General features: G+C 35.8%; 1 protein-coding gene across 1 annotated transcript; it reads right to left on the minus strand.

Moving 5' to 3' along the window:
• Nucleotides 1–730: 730 nt before the first annotated feature.
• On the minus strand, nt 731–1610 carry LOC143408603 (proline-rich nuclear receptor coactivator 2-like). The gene has a single exon (XM_076868486.1). The coding sequence runs from the start codon at nt 1252–1254 to the stop codon at nt 835–837; it is 420 nt and encodes a 139-aa protein (XP_076724601.1). The 5' UTR covers nt 1255–1610; the 3' UTR covers nt 731–834.
• Between the last annotated feature and the right edge of the window lie 11912 nt (nt 1611–13522).

Consider the following 13522-nt stretch of genomic DNA (forward strand, 5'->3'; position numbering starts at 1 on the left):
TTCAGCAAATTCATACTAAAATATTCTATTTTTGTAGGCCAAGAAGACTTTACATATGCTACAAGTTTATTACATGTATTTACATGGCTCTTCTCCCCTAGGTACTTTGAAATTTCACATTATACAACTCCCACTTTAAGCTTTGCAGGCATATGAGGCCAGATCACTGTCAGAATAGCTTTGCAGTTCTGTAATACAAAAAAAAAGTATTTTTTGAAAGCTATCAAGTGCTCAATACTTTTTCTATAAAAAATGGTTGCATCTATTGGCAGACACCTATCCATTGCGATTTAAGAAACAGGGCACCTTATACTGTGCTTCATTCTAATAAACCCCAAGTGCCCTTTACACATTCATCACTGTGCAATTTAGTAAAATACAACTATTAAAAATTCACATTCTCTCTTGGCAGTGCATTATGTTGTTGGCGTGTTACTAGTTTGGCTTTTTGGGACATTAAACTTTCAAATGTCCACCTAGTTTTCAATCCTTGTCTCAGCTAGATGCTTAATCTGATTCACTACAAGTAAATTATCCATGAATCTTTTACAATATTCCCCGAATAAAAATATAAAAAGTTGATTCCTTTACCATTATAAACTTGATTGAATAGTTTTTATCAAGTTCAATTATTTTAAGTTGCACTGATAACCACCATTATATTACAGTGCACACAATATGTAAAACAAATGAGATGAAATTTGATTAATATTCATACATTAATAAGTAGTTTTACACAAATTGGTTAACTCCCTAGTGAATCTGTAATTTGTTTCAGACCAACTGACAACTTTTTATAAACTAAATTTAAACATTAGTACTTTATATCATATTTTACACTTGGACTTTAAGTAAGGTTTTAAGTTGAAATGTCATTATTTCCTTGTCTGAAGGATTAAAGTTCACAGGAACCCAGTGGCTTGGTGGTTTAGGAAGAACACTTGGTGATGGTGGCTCGCTAAATTTGGCTCCAGCATAGTTCTGATTAACTTGAGACTTAAAAAGTAGGGTGGGACTTGATAAGCTAGCATTCCAATTTGGATTACTTGGAAAATTTTTGTTCTTCCCCCCATTTTGCATGGCCTGCCATGCAGCTGCTGATGAGTTATAACCATGTCCTCTTTCTTTTTTCTTATGAACAATGTTCATCTGGGAATTCTGATCCTTGGTCTTCTGTCTATTAAGCTGCTGTTGGTTCTTACTACCATTTCTAGACTGGGGGGCTGGAATGTTATACCTCTGTCCACCACCCATCTTCAGCTTCTTTGTCACCTTTCAGTCTGCTTTTCCGATTGCAGGATTTCCACTACCTGTCCTCTTCCTTGCTGCCAAGCCCAAGATAATAGGTGTTGTTTTCTGACGGATCCTTTCCTTTGTCTCAATACAGAAGTTTTCATGGGCCAATCTGCTGAGTTCAGCCTAGGAGCTGAGGCCAACATCTGAGTCTCCTCAGCACACAAGTTTGAGAGAAGTCCTAGCGACTTCAAGCTCGGACTACGGCGGGTCCCTCTCGCCGTCGAGGCCTCCCTCCCTTTCCAGGGAGATATGAGGCAAGGATCGAACAAAGCCCACGCGCGCCGACGAGCTGGCTGCTGACCACCCTACGTCTGAGAGCCGACCTCCTTCTGCCTCTACCAACCATAAAATATTTTTTTAAAAAAAGAATCCAAAGGCTTTTGGGGGTGTTGGCAGGTGAAAATGATTGAGTAGAAAGGAAGGAATGATGATCCCAAAGAGAGAGAGAGAGTGGTGAAAGAAAGAATAAAGTCCCTGAGAACTTCAGCTTTCCTTGGGTAAAACAGAAGCAGAGATAGATGTGATAGACAGGACGCAGGTATATTTATAGAGCTGGTGGAAGTTGTTTGGGGGCTCTCTATTTAATGATTGCTATTTTTCATTGAAATATGAGCTGAGGACATCATCTAAAAGAGAGGGAAAGAAAGAGGAAGAGACCTGAAGAGGACATATAAATTCTAGAGAAACACGGCAGGGCATTTGAATTTGGAAATCCACTTCAATGATGTGGAGGTGGGAGGTACACTGGGAATGGAACCCAGGATGCTCCACCACGGAGCCACATCCCCAGCCCTTTTTTATTTTGAGACAGAGTCTTTCTAAGTTGCAGAGGATGGCTTCAAATCCTGCTGCTCAGCCTCCCAAGTCACTAGGTTTGGAGGTGTGCACCTCCACACCCAACTACCTGATTGCTTTTATGTTGATATTCCTTTTTTTTTTTTTTCCAACTCTTGAAAAGTAGAATCCTTATGAAGTTAACCAAGACACGAATGCCGACAAAAGTTTGCTCAATGGGAGAGATTTGAATACAGAGAGGCAGTTGGAAAGAGCATTCCTAACAAGGGAAATGCAATAAATATAAAGTAAAAAAAAAAAAAAAAAAAAAAAAAAAAAACACAATGCCATAGGGCATGGGCAGGTATAATGGAAAATATTTTAAACTACATTGTACACTCTTGGTTCTTGTTTATTAAACTGTGCACTTCGAATGTGAAATTGTCTTCTGCATTTGACTTCATTTTAATAGCAATTTAAAATAAAACTGAAATTTTATTGCCCAATGTTTTTTAGTGGCACTTAAACACAGCTTCCAAAGACTCGGTGTTCTTAATTTTGATCCTATAGTACCCTAAGCCATCTTGTGGAACTTTAGAATTAAACTAAATATGTTCTGTTTATACAACTTCATGTTTTAAGTCTTTTCAGCATCTACAGGTCAAGGAGGTCATATTATTGATCCCTGACACAAAGAAAAGACCACCCGCTCCAATTTTAAATCAAATTAAAGCAAGCTTGTATTTGTGTACACAAAGGCTGGCCAGTGACTATCTCACTTGAAGTCCCAGCCTAGAGATCAGCACCCCAGCTTTCCAGGAATATAGTTTTATAGCACAAAACATTGCAAAGGGGGCTGTCTTAGAACTTAGAGATAACAGGATTTTGACAAGCATAATACAAAGGCAGATAGAAGGTTAACATGGCATGATATTTCAAGGTAGGGAATAAATTCAGATCCCAACATCAGAATTTATGAGGTGCCACTGAGGTTTCAGAGAGGGTTGTTATCTGGTCAGGGAAAGCCAGGGATGGGTGTTAGAGTCTGTAAACAAGTCTGGATGGCGCCTGGCAAAATGCCAGAGGGAGAGGTTTGTGAAGTAACAAAAGCGAGCCATTAAGTGTGGAGATTCCTTATTGGTTGACTGCTGTATCTAGTTTATGCTAATTAAGATAAGCTGTGTGGAATGTATAAATATCACTCCTGTCCTGCAATAAACAGCTCCTACTCCTGCTGTATCAATGTACACAAGTTGCTCGTCACCCTCCGGTTAGTTTGCCCAGCCAGCCGGACTGCGGCAGATGGGGTGAGTTCAAGTCATGGGCAGGAATTCCAAACAAGTTTAGGAATCACAGTAATTTATAGTAAAACAGAAATTCACTTTTCATGACTTTGTGATGAGATGGCTCCCGATCTTAAAATGGAATTACGCAGGGTTCATCAATATCTACTACATAAATTAATGTAATATCATGTACACTATTCATGAGAAGAGTCTGTGAACACAGGATTTGATTGTCTAGTGTATATCTTTCCATGTTTAGAAAAGAAAAAAAGAATTTTATGTGTGATAGCTATGACGATGTTAAAATATGGCTCCAATTTTTAGATACTAAAGAGGGCAGGATCGAAATTTCCTCCAGGCATTCTAGAAACAATTAATGTCCATGAAGCCCCATCTGAATTCCTGGCCCTTTATAATCTTGGGGGAAAAAATGGTCCTTTTTATCTGTAAAAGTTTGTAGTAGTTTATTTTACAGAAATACTTAACCAGAATAGTAATATTTTAAGCAAGCATGTGAGTAATACATAGATGACAGGAATATACCTTTATATTATGTCACCACTATAAGTAAAATTATGGTGAGATTTTTTAAAACAAATCAAGACAATGAAAGATTCATATCTTTCCTTCTGAAACCGACAATTTCAGGGACAACCATCTGGGACAAGCAGACACGGCCATGTTATTAACAAGAGCATGATTATAGGCTCATCCCAAAAGACATTGCATTTAGGCTAAAGTTGGTCAGAAGTGAAGGAAGCACTGTGGAACCCAGAAGGTGACCCTTCTCTCCTCACCTAGGGGATGTGGTAAGGCTGTGTGCCTTTCTGATCCCTCACCAAACTCATTAGTCTCTTTTGTGAGGGTGGCAGTAAAAAGAGAACTGTTCCATCAATTATTGCAATGGCATCTGATTAGATATTTTTATGGTCATTTAAAGTTAAAAATGTGTAGTATTAGCAAATGCATGTTTATGGAAGAACTAGGTAGACACATGCTAGAGAAAAAAATTTGACAACACCATTATAAATTCCCTTGTTTACCAATTGATAATATTGTGTTCTATTTCATGTATTTCTAATACCCTGTATACACCTTTAATTTAAGGATGCAAAAGGCTTTGTCTTTAAAACCTGCTAAGACCAATATCTCTTATGAACACAGACACAAAGATTCTCAATAAAATTCTGTCAAATTAAATACAAAAACATATCAAAAAGATTGTGTACCATGATCAAGTGGAATTCATCCCAGGGATACAAGTTTGGTTCAACATACGGAAATCAATAAATGTAATTCATTATATCAATAGACTTAAAGATAAGAATTACATGATCATCTCAATAAACGCAGAAAAAGCATTTGACAAAATACAGCACCCCCTTATTGTTCAAACACTAGAAAATTTAGAGATAACAGGAACATATCTCAACATCATCAAGGCTATCTATGCTAAGCCCCAAGCCAACATCATTCTAAATGGAGAAATATTGAAGGCATTCCCTCTAAAAACTGGAACAAGACAGGGATGCCATCTTTCACCACTTCTATTTAACATAGTTCTTGAAACACTGGCCAGAGCAATTAGACAGACAAAAGAAATTAAAGGGATACATATAGGAAAAGAAGAACTCAAACTGACCCTATTTGCTGATGATATGATTTTATACCTAAAGACCCTAAAAGTTCCACCAGAAAACTTCTAGAACTAGTAAATGAATTCAGCAAAGTAGCAGGATATAAAATCAACACCCATAAATCAAAGGCATTTCTGTATATCAGTGACAAATCCTCAGAAAGAGAAATGAGGAAAACTACCCCATTTACAATAGCCTCAAAAAAATAAATAAATAAAATACTTGGGAGTCAACTTATTGAAAGAGGTGAAAGATCTATACAATGAAAATTACAGAACCCTAAAGAAAGAAGCCAGAGAAGACCTTAGAAAATGGAAAGAGCTACTTTTCTCTTGAATTGGCAGAATTAATATTATCAAAATGACCATACTTCCAAAAGCACTATACAGATTTAATGCAATTCTCATCAAAATCCCAATGACATTCCTCATAGAAATAGAAAAAGCAATCATAAAATTCATCTGGAAAAATAAGAGATGCAGAATAGCTAACACAATCCTTAGCAGGAAGAGTGAAGCAGGTGGCATGACTGTACCAGAACTTAAACTATACTACAGAGCAATAGTAACAAAAACAGCTTGGTATTGGCACCAAAACAGATTGGTAGACCAATGGTACAGAATAGAGGACCCAGAGACTAACCCACAAAACTATAATTATCTCATGTTAGACAAAGGTGCCAAGAACATGCATTGGAGAAAAGACAGCCTCTTCAACAAATGGTGCTGGGAAAACTGGAAATCCATATGCAACAAAATGAAATTAAACTCCTATCTCTCATCATGCACAAAACTCAACTCAAAGTGGATCAAGGACTTAGGAATACAACCAGAGATTCTGTATCTAATAGAAGAAAAAGTAGGCCCTAATTTTCATCATGAGGAATTAGGCCTCAACTTCCTTAATAAGACTCCCGTGGCACAAGAATTAAAATCAAGAATCAATAAATTGGATGAACTCAAACTAAAAAGTTTCTTCTCAGCAAAAGAAACAATCTGTGAGGTGAATAGAGAGCCCCTCACATATCAGATGGAGCACTAATCTCTAGGGTATATAAAGATCTCAAAAAGTTAAACACCAAAAAAACCCAAATAACCAAGTCAATAAATGGGCCAAGGACCTGAACAGACATTTCTCAGAAGATGATATACAATCAATCAACAAATATATGAAAAAATGTTCATCATCACTAGCAATTATAGAAATGCAAATCAAAACTACTCTAAGATTTCATCCTCACTCCAGTCAGATTGGCAGCTATTATGAAGACAAACAACAATAAGTGTTGGTAAGGATGTGGGGGAAAAGGCACACTCATACACTGCTGGTGGGACTGAAAATTGGTGCAGCCAAAATAGAAAGCAGTACAGAGATTTCTTGGGAAATTGGGAGTAGAACCACCATTTGATCCAGCTATCCCTCTCCTTGGTCTGTACCCAAAGGACTTAAAAACAGCATACTTCAGGGACACAGCCACATGAATGTTTATAGCAGCACAATTCACTATAGCTAAACTGTGGAACCAACCTAGATGCCCTTCAATATATAAATGGATAAAAAATATGTGGCATATATACACAATGGAATACTACTCAGAAATAAAAGAGAATAAAATCATGGCATTTGCAGGTAAATGGATGGAGTTAGAGAAGTGAAGTTAGTGAATCTCAAGATGCTAAGTGAAGTTAGTGAATCTCAAAAAAACAAATGCTGAATGTTTTCTTTGATATAAGGAGGCTGATTTATAGTGGGATAGAGAGAGGGAGCATGGGAGGAATAGATGAACTCTAGATAGGGCAGAGGGGTTGGAGGGGAAGGGAAGGGGCATGGGGTTATTAATGATGGTGGAATATGATGGACATTATTATCCAAAGTATAGGTATGAAGACATGAATTGGTGTGAATATACTGTGATATGAGATATGAAAAACTGTGCTCTATATATGTAATAAGAATTGTAATGCATTCCACTGTCATATATAAATTTTTAATAAGAAATAAAAAATAAAACATGCTAAGAAAATATATATAATTAGAATTACTATATGCTAAAGCATGCAATCATTTGAAGGCAAGAAGGAACAGCCTTCACTTAGGAATCATTAGCTTAATACAGAAAAGGCATTGTCTGGGATCTGGAAGAAGACACAGATAAATGTCCATGGGTTTCTCTCTGGGAGCAGATTCAGGTAGGGAAGGAATTTTTCACTTTCTGCATCAAAAACATCTGTAGTGCTTGACTTTTTTTGTAATAAAAAAAATGCATTGCCTCTTGGATACCAGTTCAAATTAATGTTTCTTATATAGTCAACAAAATCTGAAGACTGACTATGTATTACATGGGATGACCATATTGTGGTTATGAGTGCTATATTTTAGAAAGATACTTAAATTTTTGCAGATAGAATGATGTTAGAATTTCCTTCCCAATAATGGGAAGAAATAGTAGGAAGGAGGGTTGGGAGACTAGAGGATAGAACAATAAGACAGGATCACATCCTTATGGTGGGTGAAGTCGTGCAATGAGCACATGGTTCTACTTTCATATGTATGTGGAACTTCCCAGGTAAAAAGTTAAAAATGCAAATTGCTTTTATAGTCAAAAGCAAATAGATGATTTTTAAAACAAATAATATGTCCCTACAATAAATTATAATAAGCGATCATAAATGAAGCTATAAAGTACCATTTAATTATATTAAAGATGTTGATATATTGCCAAGAGATAAAAGCAGATTTGAAAATATATACACTTAAACACATACACAATATATACATATTATATATAATAATATAATAACAAGTTAAACTACATTGCACAATAACAAATATATATGCATGCACTTGTACATAAAGATAGAACTAAAAAGAAATAGATCAAAATATTATTGATCAACTCTCAGTACTAGTTTGACACATGATTATTTTGTTCTTCTTTCGTAATGAGGAAAAAGAAACTTTTATAGTTACATAAAGTAAATAATAATCTTGTGAAAGAGAAACTGAAAGAATGTTATATGAAGTACTTTTTTGTCTTTTATTAACTTATTTACATATGCTATTTGTTTCAAAAGCAGGACTTTTTAGGTTAAGAATTTCAGAATATAAATATGATGTGCATTCACTGCTACTCAGCATACAGTGTTTCCAGCTGTTCCTAAAACCCTGCAAGAAAGGATTCTAAACTAGAAATTGTCTGCTATGATTGCTTCTGGAGACAAGATTATAAGCACATTTAACAGATATGTTTCATCTAATAACATGTCTGATTTGAAGTTCAGAAGAAAGGGAGCAATTTTATTAAGAAATAGAAATAATTATAAGCTGAAAACTCATTCTGATTTATGTACTTTGGTTTTGAGATTCAGAGAGAGAAATGCACTAAAGAACCCACCATTTTAGAAATTTGCTAAATTGAACATTAAGGCATACACTTATTGGTTGATTTGGGAAAGGGCCATCAAAGGCTACTGATGCAAATGAGTTTCTGGCCTGGAACTGGGAAAGGTAGCCCAGGATTTCCCCCAAACCTCTCTATCAGACTATGATGACAAGGCCTCTTTTTTATTCTGACTTGCTACTTGCAAAATGAATTTTTTCTACCTTTTTGCAATATCTAAATCAGTTATTAATAGACAAATTTGTATCTGTGTGGATGACACTTGTGTTTTCAATACTCTGCGAACATCATAAACTAAAGCATCAAAGCGGAAATTTCTGGTAAAATTACTCACAAAATCAGAAGGATCAAACCAAATCAAGTGAGTTTATAAGGGCACTTTTCCTCCTATTTTCTGTCAGTGTGTTTTATGAATGTAGATACTTTCTGTACTGGATGCTTGACAGAAATCTAAAGAAATATGTTTGTATTCTTTTTTCTGGGATGTTCATGTTGATTTTACTTTCAAACATATGTTTATGTGGTTGACAGACTCTACAGTTGTTTGCATGACCTCTGTCTTCTGGTGTTCGTATCCTTGCATAATCCCCTCCCCAGGATGTGGGCAGGATCTGAGGCTTGCTTTTAGTCACTAGGGTGTCACATGGTTATGTTACATAGGAGATCTCCATCTAGCAAGAAGCCCCTTCCTAGCTCTGATGAAGCAAGTGGCCAGATTAAGAGGCCCAGGTAACAAGAAACTGAAGACAGACTCTGGGAACTGAAAGCAGACTCCAACCAACAGCAAACAAACAACTAGAACCCTCTACTCTGTGGTCTCCAGGAATTGAATTCAGCCCAAAACCTCATGAGCTCAGAAGGGAACCCTTCCTCACTTAAGTACCAGTTTTGTGTTTGACTATTCAGCCAAGAATCCCGTGCTGTGGTTACATTCTTCCAGGGACCAGCTGAGCCACGACTGGACTTCTGACCCATAGAAATTGTGAGATAACAAATGAGTACTGTTTAAAGCCTTGGAATTTGTGGCAATATTGTTATGCAACAGATCAAACTGATACAGCTTGATTTTCATCACTGGGCAAAACTTGGTTCTGCCGTAATTCTTAAAGCAGAGTAAAATTCAGCTCCAAGTAAAATAGGCTAAATATTCTAGTCTAATTGATAAAGTTATGGTTTCTCTCTAAACTCAAATGTCAAATGTGGTAATTTTTTGATGCAAGTCATTTTAAGTCCGAAGAACCTGCTTAGCAAGATTCCAAGGTATCACATACTCCAACTAATGTTGGAGAAGCACTGTGATTAATAGATTAGGAAATTCCTCTCTCTGAGGCTGCATCACTTTAAAAAAAGATAGATATTTTTAATTTAAATTCTAAATTAAAAATATGTAGATGTGGATTTTTACAGAGAATTAGTATTTTCACATTTAGCTCTTGAAAATGACCCATAGAAAGAGCCCACTTAGTGACTAATTTCTCAGTAGCTTTCTCTACATGAAATCCTCTTCCTTATACAGCCATTCTGAATTACATGCCAGCACCCACAGCACATGTTTTGTGATTTTTTTTTCATCAGGTTGTCAATAACAAGAATATCCCAAAAGGCAATTTCTATATCCCTGCAAAGTTCTTCTTAGCTCATGGATTCCTAAAGTAACCTGATCGAAATATTATAGCATACCTAAGAGATCTAAAGCAATTATTCCTGAAGAGGCAAGAAATAAAATGCTATTTGCCAGTTACCCAAGCAAAACAGCTTAAAGTTTCTATACTTTGCAGGGAATACACTTGTTAGAACAACTGCCAAGTGGTTAACTATAATCAATGCCCTTTCTTTGTTTTTTAACCTAAATTGGTATGCAAAGCCATAGCTAAATTCCATCAGATTTGAAATGATCCTGATGGAGGACAAATTCTCCATGAAATTTTAAACAGAAGGTCTATTAATTACGCATCTCAAAATGGACGTTGATGGCTTGATTAAAAGGTTCTGTGCATTATGTTGTGACACCCCTTTCTTTGTGATTTCCTGTCTTATTATCAGAGGAACTTTTTTTAAATCACTCCTTGCTAGAGAGGATGTTTGGGGTTAAAACTTGAATTTTCAAGGATTTATTTCAAACGTTTTAAAGATATTTGGCCTTTCAAAGGATGTATGTACCAAAGAGTCAAAGAAAGAATAAAACACAAGTTCTTGAATTTCAATGAAATCTAATAAATATTTTGCTTTTTGTCCTGTCTAAATTATTTAAACCCCGTCAGTATAAAAGTTTCAATGTACACATCACCTCTGAAATATATATATACAGTTTAATTGTTAGCTGCTTTTTTGATGAAGGTTTACATCACTGAATATAAGTAACATGAATGTGACAGGGAGCCTATATTCTTTTTATGTTCTCTCTATAAGTTGACAAAGTTAGCTGGGCATGGTGGTGCATATCTTCCAGTGACTGGGAAGCCTGAGACAGGAGGATCACAAGTTCAAGACCAGCCTCAGCAACTTAGTGAGGCCCTAAGCAACTTAGTAAAACCCTGTCTCAAAATAAAAAGGACTGGTGATGTAGCTCAGTGGGAAAGCAACTTAGGTTTAATTCCCAGAATGAAAGAATAAATAAATGAATAAACAGAGAAAGTTCTGATTCAAACTCTTATAATCACAAATAATTTTCCCTTTTTTTGAAGAAGTTTAAAACTAATTATATTTTATGTATAAAACAAAATGTTTAAGGATTTAAAGCCTTTTATTCAAAAAAAGAGCTAGTTTTTCTGTTCAATTTCTATCTAGCCATTATACAACATATACTTATGTAAGTACGTGTGTGTGTGCAAAGAGAGTCTTCTTTAAAAAAAATACATATTTATTTACATATGTAAATTGAAAATTATCATTCCCCATAATCTCACTCCCAAAGACAACTATCCTTTATAAGGTATCTTTTCTGTTCTTTCATTATTCTCTTCTATAGTCTAATGATACTCATTCAATATCCATTGAGTGCCTACCATGTATCAGGTACTATTATAGATGCAATAAAATTACAGAAAGTGATTTAAAAATCCCTGCTTCTATATAATGGAAAGAAACAAACATGATAGACAAACAAACAAGCAAACTACATAGCATGGTTAGATGGTATTCAGGCAACAGAGAAAAATACAGCAAGAAAAAGGAGCTATAATTTAAATTGCTTTTGTTTTATATCCTGATTATCTCTACATTTAACATTATAATGATTTATATGTCATTAACATGATTAAAGTCAAATTTCATCTTGTAGATATATTAGTTTACTCAACTTTTCACCCATTAGTAGGCATATGCATTGTTCCTATCTTTTCACTTTTTTGAACATTTTGTGATCGATTTTCATTGTCTACTTATAAAGGGCTGGTCTTTCTAATTAGTTTTTGATCAACTCAAATACAGAAACGAGCTCATTTTCAATCTGTATGTCCCAAGAGTGAACCCCTGCACAAAGCTCCTTACTCATCTACACTCAGTGAATGCTTTCTGAATGAATAAACACACATCCTAATGATAAATTAGAAATTAATTATAGAATTATAAGTCCTCAGAGGACACTTGAAAACAGACTGTCTCGGACCACACACGGCTCACCAGAATGGCAGAATGTAAGCATGCCATGTTTTCATAAAATTCTACAGAAATGGGGAGCTTTTTGCCTTCTGCTCATTGTATTATCCCGGGGGGAGATAGGTAATTCTGAGTGAAATTACATTACTCTGCCATAGAGACACATTTCCAGCCCCTGAAATCTCTTTAATGAGTAAATGTCTTACCTACTAAACACATATCTTACGTTAAAGTGAGAGCAAGTCTGAAATGGGACAAGGAGCATTCTGTGGAGAGAGAAAGAACAAAAAGATACCTAGATTTTCCTATATGGAAATTCTTTAAAAATCCTCTTTATTCGCTTTTATCAGAGATTACTCACCCACATGGCTGCCTGAAAGTAATAAGGAGTACCATTATCTCCATTGAGCAATTGTATCTACCAGGTACTTCTAGCGGACACCGGGACAAATGATAGCCTTCCATGGCCAGAGACTAGAAATGGAATGGAGGTAGGCATGGGAAAGCAAAAAGCCAGCCTCAGTGGGTGGAAAAGTGGTGAGTGCCATGACAGAAACAAAGGAGGTCCTGGGAGGTCCTTGGTGGGGCCAGGTGACTACAAAGTAAGATAGTATTTCTGATTAGACTACAATCCACTTCGGACCTGAAGGATAAGAAAAAGTCAGCCACACACACACAAGAAGAATGGGAGCCACAGGAGGAGGAATGTTCCAAGTAGAGCCCACAGCATGCGTCTGGTTGTGGAGAAGCCAATTTAACCTCAGAATGCTCCCCACCACCCTTTCTCATTTTCACAACCCAGGCGCTCCATCCTGGCTTCCTGCCTCAGCCTCTCTTCAATAACCTCTTTCCCAATTAAATTTTTACTGTGTTTCAGTGCCATAGCATCCTGCTTTCTAGCAAAACAATTTATTTTTATGTGCTGAAACTAGATTATGTCTCATATTGCGCAATCTTTTACACATTTTAATTTTGTCTATAAAAAAATCATCAGTCACACTTGTAGTGGGCAGGGTATAGATAGATATATATGTAAAAAAAAAACAAAATTTACCAGCAATATTTCCCCAGTCTAGCTAGGGATAATGTTTATGTGTCTATAAATAGCCAAAGATGCCCCAAGCACTCAGTGATCACATTAAAACTCCACTTGAATTTATTACTGTCGGTAGTTTCTCAGAAGTTTCAAGATTCTACATATGTTTTTAAAATACAGTATTACTTACGTACTTGTGAAATAAGTATTAAAAGTCAGAGATCTTTGGATATTTTCCTGATGAAGAGAAAAATCCTCAGAGCCTCTTTAAAGAGTTGAACTCATTCAAGTTTATTAAATAAGATCAATGAGCTAATTATCACAAAGCTGATGCATAAAAACCAACCTGCTGTGGCCAACATAACTTAAAAATTTATGTGAACAAACAAATTTTTTCCTGCCACATTCTAGCAAATGCATTTTCCCTTAACAAATACTCAATCTCGGCCTACAAGTCAGTCCCAGAATTATCACAACAAAATTTTCAACTTTAAAG

The sequence above is a fragment of the Callospermophilus lateralis genome, chromosome 1, assembly GCF_048772815.1.
Source record: "Callospermophilus lateralis isolate mCalLat2 chromosome 1, mCalLat2.hap1, whole genome shotgun sequence".
Lineage (NCBI taxonomy): Eukaryota > Metazoa > Chordata > Mammalia > Rodentia > Sciuridae > Callospermophilus > Callospermophilus lateralis.